The sequence below is a fragment of the Corylus avellana genome, chromosome 3 (genome assembly GCF_965113065.1).
Source record: "Corylus avellana chromosome 3, dhCorAvel1.hap1.2, whole genome shotgun sequence".
NCBI lineage: Eukaryota > Viridiplantae > Streptophyta > Magnoliopsida > Fagales > Betulaceae > Corylus > Corylus avellana.
In genome coordinates this window covers 34627766-34647440 of record NC_142492.1, presented here as the reverse complement: position 1 = coordinate 34647440, position 19675 = coordinate 34627766, and the positions used below count along the sequence as shown (strand labels likewise).

The 19675-nt window shown below is 35.3% G+C and overlaps 4 protein-coding genes across 4 annotated transcripts; all 4 read left to right on the top strand.

Annotated features, from left to right (window-relative positions):
* The first annotated feature begins 557 nt into the window (after nucleotides 1–557).
* On the top strand, nucleotides 558–1518 carry LOC132176182 (transcription factor PRE3-like). The gene is made up of 2 exons (XM_059588319.2): nucleotides 558–942; nucleotides 1261–1518. The coding sequence occupies exons 1-2, from the start codon at nucleotides 817–819 to the stop codon at nucleotides 1408–1410; spliced, it is 276 nt and encodes a 91-aa protein (XP_059444302.1). The 5' UTR covers nucleotides 558–816; the 3' UTR covers nucleotides 1411–1518.
* Nucleotides 1519–6258: 4740 nt separating this feature from the next.
* Nucleotides 6259–12559, top strand: LOC132175123 (putative serine/threonine-protein kinase PBL3). The gene is given in 7 exon segments (XM_088514172.1): nucleotides 6259–6508; nucleotides 9708–10048; nucleotides 10130–10265; nucleotides 10483–10619; nucleotides 10892–11015; nucleotides 11697–12076; nucleotides 12078–12559. Coding segments are annotated over 7 exon segments (1239 nt in total). The 5' UTR covers nucleotides 6259–6444; the 3' UTR covers nucleotides 12135–12559.
* Nucleotides 12560–13555: 996 nt separating this feature from the next.
* Nucleotides 13556–17191, top strand: MAG1 (Calcineurin-like metallo-phosphoesterase superfamily protein). Its single transcript, XM_059586961.2, has 4 exons — nucleotides 13556–13654; nucleotides 13830–13984; nucleotides 15345–15482; nucleotides 16637–17191. Exons 2-4 carry the CDS (start codon nucleotides 13853–13855, stop codon nucleotides 16940–16942), a joined length of 576 nt encoding a protein of 191 aa, XP_059442944.1. The 5' UTR covers nucleotides 13556–13654; nucleotides 13830–13852; the 3' UTR covers nucleotides 16943–17191.
* Nucleotides 17192–17279: 88 nt separating this feature from the next.
* Nucleotides 17280–18598, top strand: LOC132175124 (uncharacterized). Its single transcript, XM_059586960.2, has one exon. The coding sequence runs from the start codon at nucleotides 17925–17927 to the stop codon at nucleotides 18546–18548; it is 624 nt and encodes a 207-aa protein (XP_059442943.1). The 5' UTR covers nucleotides 17280–17924; the 3' UTR covers nucleotides 18549–18598.
* The last annotated feature ends 1077 nt before the right edge of the window (nucleotides 18599–19675 follow it).

The following is a 19675-nucleotide window of genomic DNA, read 5'->3' as shown; positions in this document are numbered from 1 at the left end:
TTTTTTTTTCAATAACATTATTAAATTATCATTTATCTTAAAGTTTTAATTTAATATTTTAACACTCTAGTAGTAATTGTTCAAACTCTCTTTATTATAGTATAATATTCAATCAATTAACTCACTATTTGTCTTAAAAAAAAGAGTTTAATTAATTTGATAGAAAATCATTAACTTAATATTTTTTTTGCTATCATAAACTTAATATTTTAATAAAGACATGATTAAGGAAAAAACTAATAATAATAATTCCTAGGATTAGGATCTTGCAAGAAAATCAGTTGAACATGATAGAAAAAAATAAATAAAATAAATAACATGCTATTGCGTGTAGACACTGACACACACACACAAACATACACAAACGAAGAGAGATCGAGTGAACGAGAGAGAGAGAGAGAGAGAGAGAGAGACGGAATCAAGTTTATTGAGATACGCCATACTGTCATCCCGATGTGTTTCCCGAAGTTCTCTCCATCTCTCTCTCTCTATCTCTCAAAACCCTATTTAAATAGAGGCTTTGCCCACTTCTTTCTCCCATGCAATTGTCTTCTCCACTCCCCAACGCCCACTACTTTGAGTTATTGTGCACCTCTCTCTCTCTCTCTTTCTCTCTCTCTCTCTACTTCATCTTCAAAGCACCGCCATATCTCTTGTTTCATAACTTGTCTCTGACACTGCTAGTATATCGTTTCTCTTTGGAGTTACACTTCCTTTTGTTTTTCTGACATCCACACATTTCCTTCTCCTTTGTCTCCTCCACTTACAATTTTCTTCTCTCTAACTATTTTGTCACATATTCAACACATTCAAGATATGTCTAGCAGAAGGTCGCGGTCCAGGCAATCTGGTGGCTCAAGGATCACTGATGATCAGATCAACGAACTTGTTTCCAAGCTGCAGCAGCTCCTTCCTGAGATTCGCGATAGGCGCTCTGACAAGGTCATTTTTGGATTAAGATTTCTTAGAATTTTTTTAAAATTTGAGATTCTCAAATTCATAAATTACAGTCGTTCATCTTATTTAAGCGTATAAAATAAGCCATGTAGCTTTCTCATTAAATCTTAAAACATGCATGGCTTATTTTATACGCTTAAATGAGATGAACGGTTGAGATTTATGAATTTGAGAATCTCAAATTTAAAGAAAATTTTAGGGCATCTCAATCCGTCTTTCCATTTTTTCCTTCTTCCTATGGTTACTTAATTACCAAGTTAATTAATTAATTAACTAACTAATTAAGCATCCATTTTTGTGCAGGTTTCAGCAGCCAAGGTGTTGCAGGAGACTTGCAGCTATATCAGAAGCTTGCACAGAGAGGTTGATGATCTTAGTGAGCGGCTGTCTGAGCTGTTGCCAACCACAGACACTGCCCAAGCTGCTATAATTAGAAGCTTACTTATGCAATAGAGAGAGAGAGAGAGAGAGAGCTAATTAATTAATTAAGGGCAATTTAGGAGTTCACTTATGGCTACCTTTCATTTTCTTGTTTTGTACTTCTTCCTTTCTTGTTCTTTACAAGGCTACAATGTAGGGGTTGAGTACCATTAATTAGTCTTTTTGCAATGCTATGTTAAGACGTATAATAAAAAGGACTCCATTAATTAGTACTCATAGATCTTCCCATTCTGCTGATTTCGTAAGTTAATTTCATGGTCAGAACTTAAAGCCACGAGAATATTAGTTGAACCTTTTTAAGTAAAGCTTTCCTCTTTATCAAAATATTCAACTGAGAAAAATATTCGGAGTACTTCAATTCGTACAGCTTTGATTACAATTATCTTTTAAATTTCTTCGGCAGTCAACAAAATTTAACAAATAAATTTAATTGTAAACTTGTAATAAAAATTATAGACTTTATAGTACCTTTAACGCCACTCATCGATATCAATCAATCAATCTAGAGCATATTCTCTAATAACTTTGGGTTGGGAATTAGGATACATGCATGGTAGTATCATATTATAATTGCAATCTAATGATTACTTAATTACCCAAAAAGTTATAACAAGAAGAATAATATCCCCAGTTTTAATAGCTTTTGTTTCATTAGAATAAGTTGGAAAAAAAAAAAAAAAAAATTCTGATCAGAATCTATCAAATTTTACTTTAAAGAATCATGAGAATTTGTTGGATAATAAAAAACAAAAAAAGTAGACCAATATTTGACAATAGATCGATCTGTCAAACTATTGTATCTATCACACTCACCAATCACCATATATATATATATATATAGTTGGCAATATCACAAGCAATTAATAAGCAATTTACTGCGATGAATATTGCATAATTAAGAAAGAATTACAGTATTTCTTTTTTCTTTTTTACCGGAGGTAATATATTCTGATGAGATATTTTCAGTGAAGGTAAGGAAAATAAATCAGGCGGGCTCTCCTTCATGCTGGGAGTATGGGTAGGCCTGACTCACGCAATAAAAGCTGCGAGGAGATAGATAAGCAGCATTGACTTTTTTGCGCGGCCACCACACGGTAACAAATTTGCAATAAAGAAGAGAAAGAAATAATTTTTAGGCACGTGAAGCCATTGATTCTTTAAGGGCTTTCCTCCATCACTAGATTTGCATATTTTTGGGATCATAGTAAGTAGACGCACGATACATTTTTGACTTTTTGTAAATGTTTGACGTAATGAAATTGAGTGCAGGAGAAGAGGGTCAATCATGAATCATGATGATGAGATTAACTACGTACATGCAAGCAACTCATCATTGGTATAAAGTGATCCAAGGGAGCAAGAAAAATGAAATAATTTCTTTAGTCTATATATATATATATTTAAATATACTTATAATCAAACTTATTTTTACAAAAAAAATAGTTGAACATGCTTATGGGCATATGTAAAATGGGCTGGGCCCCCGAATAGAAATTGAAGTCGGGTTCAAGTTTGGAGCTCCCTCGACTAAGATCATGGGTTTTTCATGGGGCAAGAATTGGGCGACGAGATATGCTAGAGAGGCATTAATTAAGAACAGGGTCATGCTAGCTTGTCGAGTGGCAATTATTAATTGGCCCATTTGTACAGCTCAATTGAAAGCCCAATGTCCTTTTTGGCCTTCCATTTTCACAAGTTAAAATCGTTTTTTAAATAAAATTGCGAGAAATTTCTTGTTTACACATGTGAAAAAAATTCACATTCTCAAATATCAGGTAATAGATTCATTTTTAAAGGTCGAATCATAATTTTATTAAATGCTAATTATTGTATTTTTAAAATGAAAAAAAGTAAAATCAATTCATGTGATCTCACTGATTTATAATAAGCTTCTTGTGATTTTTAAATGTTTCGAGGGTTCTCTATAATATACAAAAATTACAAATTAGTCACTATTATCAAATTCCGTAAAAAAAAAGAAAAAAAAAAGACAGATTATGTTAGTGCGCTACGTCAGATCCAATGAAATTACAACACATGTTACACATAATAATAAAAAATAATAAAAAAAAAATGATTAACGTCAATATTTTTCTCATATCATCCTATAAATTCAATAGATCAATCATTAGATTTGTCGAGTCCACCATTAAATTTGTGTGGAGTCCACAAATCTAATGATTGATTTGTAAGATGAGATAAAAAAAATATGAGAAAAATATTGACGTGAATAATTTCTTTAAAAAATATATAAATATATAAAATATAATTGTTATGAACAGTATTTGGAGAGTGAAGAAATTTAAGTATAAGGCTTCTTGAGGGAGATCAAATGGATATTTTGAAGTAATAGTACCAACTTTACATTTATGTTTTGGTATAGTTTTATAATTGTTGTATCTTATTTTGATGATGTATTTCATTAATGGTTGTAAATTGGAAGAAATTGATAGATAATAGAAACTACAAGTATAACATAAACAACCTTGCTTTATTAAGGATTTGTTTAACTAATACATTTATTTTTTCTGATTATAAATTAATGAGTTTTATTAAGAATAAAGTTTATAAACATAATGTTGGCATCATGTGGACATCATGTTGGCATCATCATGCATTCTTCTAAAAAAAGTGTGTGTATATAATCTGTAATATTAATTCTCTGAGTTAAGTTACCCGCCCATTAGGAAGACTTTAGACTTTTTAGTATATGATGCATTACTTTTCATAAAGTAATTATAAAAGCTTGAGTTGGAGTTGTTCTACTTGATCATTACATGGGACCCCCATTAGGTTTCAATTCTTTGAAATTAATTGTCGTCAACTACTATCACCGACCTCACTCAAACAGAGAGCTGAAAAAGTTCATTTCAGACAGCTAGCTATTACACAGTTACAAGCTTATTACGTGGTGTAAAAAATCAAAAATTGCTCCAAAAACCGCCTCAAAAAGGCATAAAAACAGTCACGAAACCTTCACAAAAAAGATAGAGGCTCTTTATTGGTCTCGAGCTAGCGTTACCATAATTCATAATCCATAATCTGTAATCTATTTTGACCATGCAAAAATTTGTATTATTGAATTATATTAGGAGAATATCTCATAAATTAATGCATATGCATGAACTGCATGAAGTGATTAAAAAAAAAAAAAATGGATAAGTGTCAAGAAAAACAACAAAAGAATCCTACAATAAGGAGAGGATAAGCTAATTAATCCCATTTAAAGAATTCAAAACGTTCTTCAAATGATAATTAAAGTGGGTTTTAATAAGTAGCTTATAAAATATAAATTCAATATTAAAAAAAAAATCTTAAATTTATAAAATATAAATTCAATATAAATCATCCCAATCATTATCTTAAATCCATTTTAGAGTGTGACGTAAATTGTAAATTGCTTGAAAAGCGAGTAAAGTTTAGCCTCTTCCAAAAAACAAAAAAGAGTAAAGTTCAGCTGCAAACTAGTCCATAAACCTGCCTAGAGTACTAACAAGCATTGGTTGTTATTGAGAGAAGTCAGAGGTCGTACAGATCCACGTGGATCCTTGGGCCCGCTTCTGCAATTATTTCTCGTATTTGGGCACCCCGGTTCTCTCACAGGAATACCACTTAAAGGCTGATATGGGCACCCTATAGTCAAAAGTACCCTTCCCAAATACAATTTCTCTTCATTTTATCTATTTTTTTTTTAATATCTAAAATGGCTAATTAAAAGTTACTACTTTTTTAGTTTCAAAAATATCATACATATGACTATCTTTTTTTATTTTTTATCTATTATATTAAAATAATATTTTGTAATAAATTTCTATTGTAGATGGGAGAGAAAAGAAATAAATAAAGAAAGATAAAGAGAAAAAATAAAGTAATTAAAAACTTATCTATAAAAACACATTACTTTCTGAAAATTGGGTAAGCGTAGATAAATGTAAAATGCATTTGGTTTAATGAACGGAAGAAAATGTTCTTTAATGATTTGGTTAGTCATTTTACTTAAAAATCTAAGTCGCGTAAGCTAATCATGGATGCTCGTGTATTTTATTTTTCCTATTTAGGAAAAAAAATGGAAGGAGAAGAAACAACAACCAAAAAAACCAAAATTATAAAGGAGGGTCATTGCCACTCCTAATCCTAAGAGAAAAAAGATAAGAAGAATCGTCGGAAATGCTTTCAAACACTAAATAAAAAGTAGCACATTTAGTAACTGAGTGTGCTCGAGAATTGGCACATCTTGAGACATTTGAAGTGGTAAAAGAAAAGGAAAAGAAAAGAAGATAACAGGAAGTGACATTCTTTGATGACAGGGGCACACGGCCGATCAATAAAAATGTGACCTTCATTGAGAGCCAAAATGATGAGACAAGAATCACTTTCAATCAAGGCGGATGAGCGAACATGAGAGGGGGCAAACCGGATACCATGAAAAGTTGCAAGAGCTTCACCAAAAGAAAGATCGAGAGTGGGACAACCTTAGAGTACATGCTGCCAAAATTCAACCTTCTCGGATGCTCGTGTATATTGTCATAGTTTGGCTTGTCATTAATGAAAAAAAATACTAGAAATCTCGTGTAAATATAACCATTAAAAATTACAAGATTAAAGAAAAACTCTTAACTATTTGTTCACTAAAAGCAATCTTGACATGGTGAATATATAACCTTTTTTTTTTTAAAAAAAAGAAATAATAATAATATATACTACGTACACAATTAAACATAACAAAACAAAATTATACAATGAGGGCATTTAGGTAAATTAGAGAATCCAGAGAAGATCCCCGCCATACGAGCGCGTCCATACACGTTTGGCTTTTGTCGTTTTAATTTGTTTTTTGTTTTTCTCATTTCTGTCGCTGCGTCCCTATCTGGCAATCTTTGTGTGCGTTCCCATTCGTACCATAAAAAACCTCGTATTTGGAGAAGAACATGAAGCAGAGGAAGACAGAGAGAGATACAAAACACCACCTAATACAAAAAAAGTTAAGAGAATCTTTGGAAACTGTATTGGGTCTGGTTTCGGAAACTCGTGGGTTTGTATGTTTCTATGGGCAATTGCTTGGGACGTCGTTCCAAGGTGGATAACTCTCTGAGCTCTCGGGCTATTTCTGGTAATGTTTCTGGGCCTTGTTCTTGTCGCTTCTATTACATGCAGCTTGATGATCACTTTATGTTTTCTGTTTTGTTTTTATTGCTGCTGTTGTTGTTCAATCTTGTGTTTTGGGAATGTAGAGCTAAATGGCTTTCGTTACAGCCCTTAATTGGGCTTACAAGTGGGGTTTCTCTCTCGGGTTTGTTGGGGTTAGCTGTATTTCGATTTGGGTATTTGTTTTTGTCGCTGTGGAATTTGTTTTTGAGGTCTTCTTTCATGGCCGAGTCTTGGCAAAACTCTAAAGCTATAATCTTTTTGAGCGTAGTGGGGAGTTTTGATGAATTATGTCGGGGTTTGGTTGTTTTCAGTGAGAGTTTTGTAGGTTACGTTTCAAGAAGAGCATTTAATGTGTTTTTAGCAAAATGTCTCTGCTTCAAGACTTAACAGAATCTCATAGTATTGGGCTTCCCTATGCTCTGTACCTGAACTCTGCTGCAGGATTATAGCTTTCTGGTGGTGAAACGGGCGTCATGAGTGTGGATTTCATTGGGTTCTTGTGGGTTTGGCTGTTTTTTACCTCGTTTTCTTATTTTGGGTGTTTGGCATTTACATCTTGAAAATGTACGGAAATGCTCTTGAAGGATCGTTATATTGAGCATATGCTGTAAATTTTTGTATGTGCCTTTTCTGTTAATTTATATTATGAGTTTTAAGGTTGTAACAGAAAGCCAAAGACGGTGTAAATGTTTTTGATTCCCTATATCATTCAGCATGAGCTTCTTGCCAGTTTTGAGGAATTTGGTTCTCACTGGTGGATTACCTTTCTGGGATGCATTTATTGCATCCGGGAAAAATTATTTTTGTTAGATTCCTCATTCTATTCTTGTATGTCGTATCTAGCTGTTAAACTTGCTTTCTAAGGTTTGTCAGAAATGTTGATCCAAATTCTCATATACCATTTCACTTAGATAATAAATAATATTTAGATTTTGGTAGTTGGTGATGCTCAAAGAGATTTTGTTGTTCATCTAGAGTTGTGCAAATTTCTGATTTATGAAATAGTGTTTTCATCTAGAGTTATCTCCACCATGAAATTACCGTTCTCACTATATAATACCCTATTGTCATTTGCTTGAAATGGAATTACTTTTACCTCTTAATTACTCCAAAGTTCACCTTATCGTAGTTCATTAAGCTATTTAATGTTAAAACAGTCCAAGTTACGATAGAAGAAACTTTAGGAACTTGTTTCAAGGCTTTCTGAGATAATAACAAATTCCTAGTCGGAATGATTAAGATCGAATTTCCTCCAATGATCATAAACTAGTGCCAGATTTGGGATGCATAATTTCCATTTATATGGAAAAGACTGTGGTTGATTTTCAAGTTTGTTGTTTCAATGCATTTCCACATAATTAATATGCCTTGTCCATAATTGATTAAGATAGGATCTTCTCCGATGATTGTAAACTAGCAAGCTTGATTTTGGAATATGGAAATAACTCCGGTTGATTTTCAAGCCTGTTGTCTGATGATAACTTACTGGTAGAATTGGATCAGCTTGTTCACTTTTCTCTTGGCAGACTTGCCATCTTTGAAGTGTAATGAAGGGAATAAGGAGGTGAGGAAAAAAACCATCTATACTTTTCTGATGGTAGAAATCTGCCATCTCTCTAGGAGGAATAAAATGGCACAATTCCTTGTAAAAGTCTTCAATCATTGGTGGTTATGGTAGAGTTTTGCAGTTGTACTATTGGAGTACTAAGTAAAGCTCACAGGAGGTCCTGTTAGGTTAATACTGGTACTCCGATATGCAGGTGGCAATAGTGGCAGCTCTGAAAGTGGAAAGCTGGGAATATTATTTGACATAGCACTGAAAGTGGAAAGCTAAATACTTGAAAAGTTGGATATATCCGTGCCTTTGAATTTGGGGATGGGATGGTTTTAGTACTAAGACTAATACCTATGCACAAAAAGGCACCTACACCCACAAAAGAGGCATGCCAGTTGAGCATCATCCAGTCAAAAACGCATAAGCATAAGAATTTCACTTGGGATCAACATCTTCTGTGATCATCCAGAGATAAACTTAGTGAGGTAGATCCCCATTTTAGTACTGATAGAGGTTTTATGTGAAGCTGATTGGAAGTTGGTATTCTTAGGGTGGAGAACTATGGCCAAGTGGCCAGGATCCTTCGTGAGATCACCAAATGTAAAATAACATTGATGAGTTAAACAAAGAGGTACGCTGAGAATATTAGAATATTTATAGTATTTACGTTAATAAACTGAACTTATGTAAAATGGTGAATATATAATCTTTTGGAGTACCTTCTTTCCTATAATCTTTTGGTATTCTTAGGGTGGAGAACTATGGCCAAGTGGCCAGGATCCTTCGTTAGATCACCAAATGTAAAATAACATTGATGAGTTAAACAAAGAGGTACGCTGAGAATATTAGAATATTTATAGTATTTACGTTAATAAACTGAACTTATGTAAAATGGTGAATATATAATCTTTTGGAGTACCTTCTTTCCTATAAATACTTTGATCTTGCTGATGCTGAGATATAAATTATGTACCAGCATACCTAATTTCCTATTTGGCCATGACGGACTTCCCTTCTCAGTGGCAACTGTATTACCGTATCTTTTTCTGTAGGTATATTGCATATGGTCTGCAGGCATAAACACTGATGCCACATATGAAGGGTGGTTTATGTCTAGAAGTTTCCAACCAAAAATTAGTAGTTGAAAGGGCTTTGCATATTATGGTAAGATATACTAAAAATTTGGTTATTAATGCATATTATGTCAGTGAAGACTTGCGTGTGAAGCCTTGTAGCTTACATTAGAAGGGCAAAAGGTCCGGGGCTACAATGAGCTGAGGGGGAACAACATAATTAAGCGAATGCGTGTAAGCCCAGTCAAACGGGCCATCCACCTTTGAATGGTGTTGGTCCTACAGACCGTGAACGGATTCGCCTGTGGCCTCTGGGCACACATGCACTTGTGTTTGTATCACACTAGAACGACTGCCATTTTTTTTTACATTGCAGTTCCCAATAAAAGAGAAAAAAAAATGGTCTTAAACTAATTCATCCAATTGATGAGCTTGCGCATATGCATTCTTTCTGGAATTTGGCGTTTATATGTGTTTTAGTTTCTGCTGGAGCCTACTCTTTAGTGTCACAAATCATCATACTGCTCTTGCAGGAGGCACAAAAGTTACCAGTAAAAGTGGCCACTCTTCTGTTTCTTCTAGTCTGTCAGTCCCAACACATAGTGACGAGTATACATCTGGAACTCTCCCCACTCCAAGATCTGAAGGTGACATATTGTCATCCCCAAATTTGAAAGCCTTCACATTTAGTGAGCTTAAAAATGCTACTCGAAACTTCCGTATTGACAGTCTCCTAGGGGAAGGAGGATTTGGTAATGTTTACAAAGGGTGGATTGATGAGCATACCCTTAGTCCTGAAAGGCCTGGATGTGGAATGGTCGTTGCTGTCAAGAAGCTCAAAACTGAAGGTTTTCAGGGCCATAAGGAGTGGTTGGTGGGTTTCTTTGTTATGCCTCAATACTCCTTTTGTTTAAATATTTGGTTTGGTCCATCTATTAATTACTGTTGGTTGCAGTCTGAAGTTAATCATCTTGGTCAACTTCATCATCCAAATCTTGTCAAACTTATTGGATACTGCGTGGAAGGGGATAACCGGCTTTTGGTATATGAGTATATGTCCAAAGGCAGCTTGGAGAATCATCTATTTAGAAGTACGTCAATATTTTTGGTCAAGATAACTTTCAATCATGGTTCTTCAAAAATCCAGCATGATATAATGTGCAGCCTGTATTCCTTCATTTACAATTTCACAAAATCAATGAACAAGCTACCAAGAAAGTTATTCTAACATCATTGAATTACTGGTTTTTACCATGCAACAGATAGGTATCTTGGATTGATAACTCTATACCTGTTGTGTTATTTTAGGGGGTGCCCAACCTCTTCCTTGGGCAATAAAGATCAAAGTTGCCATTGATGCTGCTCGTGGGCTCTCCTTCCTGCATGGCTCTGAACAACAAGTTATCTACCGTGATTTCAAGGCGTCTAATATTCTACTCGATTCGGTATGTTGATAGAAAATAGTAGCACTTTGGTGTGGTGAACAGTGGGCTTAAGCCCCCATGGGTGCAAGTCTTGTCAAATATCAATTCGTCAATTTAAAACCAAAGTTTACCAAAGGAGGAAGCAGAAGAAAGAGGAGAAATGGATGAAAGTTTTTTGCTTTTATTTTACTCTGTTTTTTCAAATCAATTTGACATACTTCATTTATGCTTGACCAACTAATTATATCATCATTCCAAGTTTCCCTCATTTATAGTGCCTTTTATGTATGCAGGAATTCAACGCAAAACTTTCAGACTTTGGTCTTGCAAAAGCAGGCCCTACTGGTGATCGTTCTCATGTTTCCACTAGAGTCATGGGTACTCAAGGCTATGCTGCTCCTGAATATATTGCTACAGGTTTTCACCTTATTCTGAACTTTACTGTACCATGCTTTTGTAGCCCATGCTACTGAATTTGTAATAGTTTAACTTCTATGCTTAGCGCTATTCGAGACTAGTTTCTGTGTTATCATCTTTGTGGCCAATGTCATCCAATAGGAATCATAGAATTGTAACTCCACATACTTATTGATTAGTATTTGCATCGAACTTGCCTGATGATAGAATTTGTACAGGGCTTGTAAGGGATTAACATGTCAGTCACTGGAAAATTGAGTAATGCATCTATATGCCTTTATTTTGATTGTATCGTCTATATTTATAATATAAAAGAGTGTCACACATGCAGACTGATGCTGTGCCCTACAAGTTTTGGGAATATGAATATACCATAGCCTCAAATCCATTCCTATACACATATAATAGCACCACTTGACTTCCTACAGGTGCTGGTGAATGATGGGTGTTTCTAGTTTTTATTCTTGAAATTAATTGTTGAAGCACTAGAATAGCTATACCTTCATGTGCTTTTGAGGTATGTAGTTCTGTGCTCTTTATCCAATTGCTAGAACAACCTCAGAATAAAAATTGCTTTCATTATTTTCTTTAATAATGATTCATGTTGGATTATCATGGTGTCAATGTGCTTTTTACACCGCCTTCTTGCTACTGTACCCTAAATACTCCTTTGTTGAGCAGGTCGGCTAACTGCAAAGTGCGACGTATACAGCTTTGGGGTTGTGCTGTTGGAACTACTTTCTGGGCGCCGTGCTGTTGATAAAACAAAAGTTGGTTTGGAGCAGAATCTTGTGGATTGGGTAAAACCCTATTTAGGTGATAGACGAAGGTTATTTCGGATCATGGACACCAAGTTGGAGGGTCAGTATCCTCAGAAACCAGCTTATGCAGCTGCCATCCTTGCATCTCAGTGTATCAGTGAGGCGAAACTCCGGCCACAGATGTATGAGGTTTTAGCCATCCTAGAACAGCTCCCAGCTGCCAAATATGCAAATAGCCCAGCCTCTAGCCCTTTGTTGAAGTCCCCTCTGAGAAACAGTCGCCCTCCACCTCTTAATCTAAAGCCCCAGAGGGTCCCCACTGCCATCATCTCATATGAAATCCCCGCGGGGAAGATGAGCAAGAGCTAAGTGTATTAGATAACTGACTACCGCACAGTAAATCCCTTCGTTTTTGGGCCTTCTTTAGTTGGTAGCTCCATGAGAAAGTTTTGTGGGCTTCTGATGTGACCAAGTATCTAGGATAGTCTTTTACCTCATAGAGAAATTTGTCATCTTCATCTTCATCATCACCATCATCATCATCTCCATCAACCAATCAAGAGCAATGGGCATCATTGGCACCATTATCAACATCGTCATATTTCCCATGCTTTTTACATACAATGTCATGTAACTTATTTAGTTTAGAGAAATGATTTTGTATTGCTAGCCTTTTTACATGCATCAAATGATAGTTTGGCTTCTGATTGTGTGGCGTTTTGCATCCTACATCATGTTTTAACGCATGACACTTATTCTAAGGAGTATCAGCTAAGTTAGATCTTTCACAGGTTTAATTTCTCACGCTTTCCTTCACTTTGATGAGCTCCATTTTCTTTGGTAGAAGATTATGGTATTTGTTGAGTAATGCTATTTAGTAGACTTTTTATACGACTGTCATACAACTAAGATTGACATGAAAATCTGCATTTGGATCTACGAGTACTTGTAAAAAAAAAAAAAAGAGACTGATTTTCACTACCCTTCTTTCAAAATAGAGAACTTAAAAAATTAGTGGCTTAGAACCAGTTGGGTTATAAGCAAAGCCGGAGTGTTTGTCATATATATATATTGAAGTGAATCTACTGACATGTCTAAATAAACCCTATAGGGACTACAAAATGCTGTCTTTGATTGGACAGAACATCTTTGTAGCACGAAAGGACAGATACTTTAGCATTAAACAAGAGAATGGACCCGCTTAAATTATATTCTTCTATTTGTATTTATACAAAATAAACCAAAAAATTATTATGAATAAAACTATTTTTATTATATAAAACTACATAAATATATTAATGACTTTTAGTGTGAACAAAATCAATTAAACACCAAAAAAATCAGTAATTATTTGTAAAAGATATTTTACGTCAAAAATAATAGAATTAAAAAATGGTCAAGTTCGCCAACCATGTTATGTTCTTGTTGGAACCAATAAGTAATGCTATTCTTCACACTAAATTTTTACATTATTCTAATACTAATTTACGTGACGTGTTTTAAGGTGTTAATTTTTTTTGTTTTTATAAGTATAACAACTTTAAATACAAACTTTATGTGAAAATTAATGCGAATAGTAACATTATTGGTATGAAAAGAGATGGTTGGATTGTTTTTGGCCCGTAAACAGTCAACCCGTGTTCGACCCTTACCATATCCAGCCTGATCAGATCAACCCGACGACCCGACCTTTGTGTGCATTTTGTCTTTAGAGACACGTATCAGTCTGACCTGACCCGACCTATTTTTAATCCAAGACTGGAGCCCCGTATACTCCAACAAGACTATGTTTTGACTTTTGATTGCCCCTAAAATAAAACGGAGAGGAGCGTGTTTTCAAGTTCCATGCCAGCTTCTGCAAATTCGTCGATCAACCTGGTAATGATCACCAGCTCCTCCGATCTACAAGTAGTTGTTTTTAATGGATTTTCTCAATTATAATCATCTTACTTTCGTATCCAATCGCGGAATTTGTATCTTTTTGTTAATTTTTTTGGGTAACCAGGCATTAAATTCGGTGGAGGAATGATTAAAAATCTTGATATTTTTGCAGATTTTCGAAGTGGGTTTTTGAGGATGGTTCTGGTGTTGGCCTTGGGGGATTTACACGTGCCCCACAGGGCACCTGATCTGCCTGCAAAGTTCAAGTCCATGCTTGTACCTGGCAAGATCCAGCACATCATTTGCACTGGAAATCTTTGCATTAAGGTATGCTTGATGTCTTCGATCCTGCCAATGCTTTTCTGGGCTTGTCTTATAATCTATTATAATGGGTTTCTGAGTTAGTTTTACTGGGTTGTTCTTTCTGTTTGGTTGCGAAGAAAAAAAGTTGGGGCGAAGAAAAAGGGAAGGAACTAAATTTGGGGTTTTACATTGTTTATGGTAGTCATCTTTGTTAACTGGGACCTGAAAACAAATGGGTCTGTTGAGTTGAGGCTAATATAAGTAGTTCACTTTTTTTTTTGAGCTTATGCATGTTTGGAAACCGAAATGACACAACCATTGAACTCAAGACATTATGTTCTTATCTTTTGCTCTATATTGTAAGGATTGTAAGACTTTCTATACGAGTCATAGGCCATTGAGTGCTTTCCTGCATTTGGTTAATTTTGTGAACGAATGCTTGATGGATATACTTAGGGGCAGCTTTGATGTCTTGTGGAAGTAGTAGAGTTGCTCCTTGGAGCTTTACTTAGGGTTTGGAATGCTCTCCTCTTGTTTTTGTTGGCATTAGATGTATCTGCATATGTTTTTCCGACAGTTATTTAATGTGAGGGAGCTTTATAATTGCTGTAGATGGCCTTGAACGATTGTGGATTTTGGTGATGTTTACTATCAAAGCACTGGCTCATATGTTCAAATGCTACATAAAATACAATGGCTGACTCAATTTAGTATGAGACATACTGAAACTCTGTTAATGAATCGCTATGGAGGGTGGAAACATGAAATTTGAAATTTCTCCTTTGCGCCTACCTGAATCTCTCTGTCTCTTTAGCTGATGTTTGCACGCTTCATATTTTCCAATAAACCTTGTATTCACCTCAAATGTGGGGTTTGAAACTTTTGTTTTTTCTTCTTAATAAATTGATATTTTCTTTATTCACCTGTAGATCTCTTTGTAAAAGACATACCAAGTATTAACATTTAGGTTTTGTATTGGACCTTGCATTGTAGAGTTGCCACATTTTATTGTAACCTGGAGTCAACTTTTGCGAATTTCTTAAATTGGTTCCTGCAGTTGGTGGCAGTTTTCCAGAACGGGTTTTTGTATTATTCCATAGTTAGAGTATCTAAATTTTATTTGTTTGTTTGAGTACTTTTTGATTTCTGTCTTACACCCACTCAACTTGTTTTTACTAGCATATGTAATTTCTTTCTTCCCCGTCTTACTGTCTCAGACACATTTAAGTGTTTATTCTTGTAGTTGTGCAACTGCTGATTCCTACCCTCTTTATTCTTAACGCCCTAACTATACAGGGAGTGTGAACTTTTAAAAGTCATTTTGGCAGTACTTATTTTATGAATATTTGGGCACTGGCTCATAATTTTGCAATGATATTTCCAGGAAGTTCATGACTACTTGAAGACTCTTTGTCCTGACTTGCATATTGCTAGAGGTGAATATGATGAAGAGACACGCTACCCAGAGACCAAAACACTAACTATTGGACAGTTTAAGCTGGGAGTGTGTCATGGTCATCAGGTTTGATTTCCCTTTGTCTCTTCATTGTTCTATAATTTTTCTTCCTATTTCTTCATTCTCTCATAGAATGATCTGAACTTAGATAATATATGAATTTCTTCATTTCCTGCAATCATTCTCGACCTTAAAGCATAATTAATATCTTGGTTTTCTTATGGAAAAGGTGCAAGTTATGTTTGTTTGTTCATTTTAGTAGGGATTACTTCACCTCTTTTATTTAAATTGGTTTAATGAACATTTAATTGGAGTGAAACCACGAACATGAGGATTTATATAATGATGGGTATAGTTGGCAGAAGTTTTGTGACTGGCACCATTTCTTATCTAGAGAATTATTTTTTTGGGACTTATAACTAGGGAAGTTGTATTTGCGGAAAAAGAAAAACTCAATGGTTTTGAGGGTATGTAGTATGTGAGAAACCCGAGCTTTCATCAATAATCTCTTTTTAGCACTATCACTATTGTTTTTCTATCTGGCCAATCTCATTTGTAATGGATGAAAGTTGATTCGAAATGTTGAAGTCTAGAGTTAAAAAATAGAGAAAAATTCACTTACTCCCCATGAATTGACAGGCCATGGCCAATCGGCAAAGGGAAGGATGGCCGATTGGCGGATCAAACAATGGCAGAAATAAAGAGGGCAACGAAGTAATGAGATCGGTGGAGGGAGTAGCAAGATTGGCAGCGGGATCTTTGAGATGTGGGTAGGGGGGTCATGGTGGTTGGTGGCTATGGTGTTTCGTGTGTCAGAGGAAGATGGGAAAATAAGAAGGGTGAAGAAGGGAAAAAAAAAAAAGGCTTGGTAACAACTCATTTGTGCCTCAGGTGTGTTGTGTGTGAATCCTAAAACACTGAAAGAAAAATGCAAATGAGAAGCCAGCTCGCAAAGGTCTCCAGAGATTCTGATTGTGGCTCTTATGTAGAGGTTAGGGAGAATGAATTTGTAAAATCTACCATAAACTAGGGTTAAAACAGACCAAGGAAAGGAAAATTGCCTTTTCATTCCTAGAAAATAGGTAAATAAATTTTTTTTATATAGAGATGCCAAACGCCCCAAGTTGAGCATTTGCATGTATTCTTTTGATTATTTCTGGAAGTTTCCCTATATTTAAGCTGATAGTAATTATTTTATAATTGATTTGATTTATCTAAAGGTTATTCCTTGGGGAGACCTAGACTCACTGGCCATGCTCCAGAGACAGCTGGATGTAGACATCCTTGTAACAGGTCATACTCATCAGTTCACGGCTTATAAACATGAGGGAGGTGTTGTTATAAATCCGGGGTCTGCAACGGGTGCCTATAGCAGCATCACCTATGATGTTAACCCTAGCTTTGTGCTCATGGACATCGATGCCCTACGTGTTGTGGTCTATGTTTATGAACTCATCGATGGAGAGGTTAAGGTTGACAAGATCGATTTTAAGAAGACAACCACTGCAAGTCACTCTGCTCATTGAAAACAGTTTCTATTTCAGTCTTTTAGACCTTTTTCTTTCTTTCTTTCTTTCTTTCTTCCTTCTTCTTTGTTGGGATTCTTGTAAATCCGGTTGGTTTGTGATTTATGGTGATCCCAATGTTTGTGTATGCAAGTGATAGTGGAAACTTTTACTTTTTTAGGATGGACCCCAGGATAGGTTTGTATGATTTTACAGTATCTGATAAATTTGTGATCCATTTATGAACAAATGGTGAGACTTCTTGTTTTATATTGGATAAGCCACAGAAAGTGAAGGTAACTGGGTATTTGATTCAACTGAACATTTAATGTTTCATGGCCCCCTTGCAAATATTGTTTGAGCATCATTGAAGCAGAAACAAACCGGGTAAAAATTTGGTTAAAAGTTTGATGTCGACGCTTTCAAAGTCGAATGTCTAATTCATACTACTAGTAACATTGTTCTTCTTATTAGTAGGTGAACAGAGAAGGTAGGGTTTCTTGGAGAGACTTAAAGAACTTAAAGAGTATGGTTTTGCTGGTAAGATTGATCACTTTTGAATGATTGTGTGAAGCCAAGCAATTAGGTATATTGAGAAAGGAGGACCTACTTGACTATGTAGCTTTGAAATTAAGCACCGGAGCAAGTGCACCAAAAAAGAAAATTGCCCGACCAAAAAATATTAATCCTTTTTCCCAATATAACAATATAGCTTGAAAATTAATGAAATAAAAACCACGATCGAGTAAAAATCCAAGAAAACAACTCCTAATTCTGGTTGTATAAACAGAGTAAGTGACCTCAAGTCCCACGTGGACATCAAAATTTCTGTCGGTTATATATAACGGTCACAGGGCAACTAACTATTTTCTTTAGCTTCAAAGTCACTTCTTTCCTGAATCTGATTGGTAGATTGCTTTTTCTATATATCCATAAATTAAGACCCACTTACCAGAAAGAAAACACATACTTCTTCTTCTTCTTCTTCTTCTTCTTCTTCAAGATGTCTAGCATTACATCCCTTTCCCTTCCTCATCGTTGCGAGGCATGGAAGCCCGAAAACTTCACCGAACCTGACAGTTCTTCACCATATCATGAGTTCTTCATTGAAGTTTTTGCTCAGTTTGAAGCAATGGAGGAAGACGGCCAGAGGGTCACAAGCCCCACGAAATATAAAAAGTTCATCATGCCACGGGACCTTTTGATGAAGGGCAGCACATCATGGTCATCGATATCCAACATGCTTTCCCAGATGGACGTGCCCTACAATTTCCAGCCATTCATGATCCAAAAGATCTCAACTTTTGCTCGCGAGCTAGCCTGTGAGGCTGACAGCATGTGCCGCAAGACTATTCCGATGGTGGTGGCTCTCACCGTTGCACTAGGCACTCAACAACAGGGGCTTTCACCGTCGGTTCGTGCAAGCAAATCATCGGTTGAGGCATTGGAGAAGGTCAAGATAGAAGGTTTTCCAACGCAATGCGTGGTGTGTTTGGAGGATATTTTGATGGGGTCGGAAGCCGCCCGCATGCCTTGCTCGCATGTCTACCATGGAGATTGTATTGTGAATTGGTTGAAGAAGAGTAATCTCTGTCCATTGTGCAGGTTTCAGATGCCTGCTGAATGAGCGAAACAAGAAAATTTGTTTCTTTTTCTCTTGGTGAAAATTAGATTTTTTTTTTTTTATCATAATCTGTAAAGAGTTCAATAAGTTTATACTTATTCAAGCTTATATTAGCTATTTTCTTTTATTGTCTAAGTTCTCTGAGGTTCACATAAACTCAAATTTTCTTTAACCAGATTTCTGTTGTATTTGTTTCTTTGCTGGATCTTTTTCTTGATGGTGGAAAGATCCTCTTGTAACCCCCATTTTCTCTTCTCATCTATGAAAAAGAAGAAAATTTCTACTTCTTTTTCATTTTTTTTTTTTTTTGGAAATTATTGTTCTATGTGTATTGGCCTTTTAGCAGTTGAAAAGGTAATATGGCTTTGTCCAAGAAACCTTGTGACAGAATTAGTTGAAGTATACCCATCACGACTTACCGATGTGTCTATGAAAATGTAACTGTGACAGAATTAGTTGAGGTGGAACTATCATACCTGTAAAAGTATGTTTTCTGCTCTAGTTTGGAGTTTGAGAGACACTATAAAATATGGATTTATTTTTAAGGTTCAATCACATTTTAGTTGGTCTTTTCTAGTTCGTAATACATGCAATGTCCCATTGATGTAGCTGTAGAAATATTTTCAAAATTAGTTATTAAATATTATTTTATGTCTGGAGAATCTTTTAAAATTGAAGGTTTTAAAGAACATTGAATGAAGAGAGTCTCATATTGGAAAGAGAGAAAGTGAAGTTGACATTTATAAGGCTCAACAAATTTTAAGCTATTAAAAAACCTTGGGTGTACTCTAGTATACACTAGTACTTTGCACCGGATGCACACGCGCGTGGGCTGTAGGGCGCTAGTCGTACACTTGGCACCGAAGCTCGGAGCGATCTGATCATGACCATTCATTTTTGAACGATCAAGATCATTCGATCTAGTGATTTGATCTAAACTATAGGATGCTTTTTAAGTAGATCCAGTGGTTGGATTTACTAGACTGTAATTAAAGTTAATTGTAGAATCAAATTAACTTTGATCTAACGGTTGAGATTAAATAATTAATATCTAATTATTATTATTAGATAATTGTTAATCTAACGGTCAGAATTAAGTGTCTGTTGAATAAGCAGTTTGATTTCAAAAT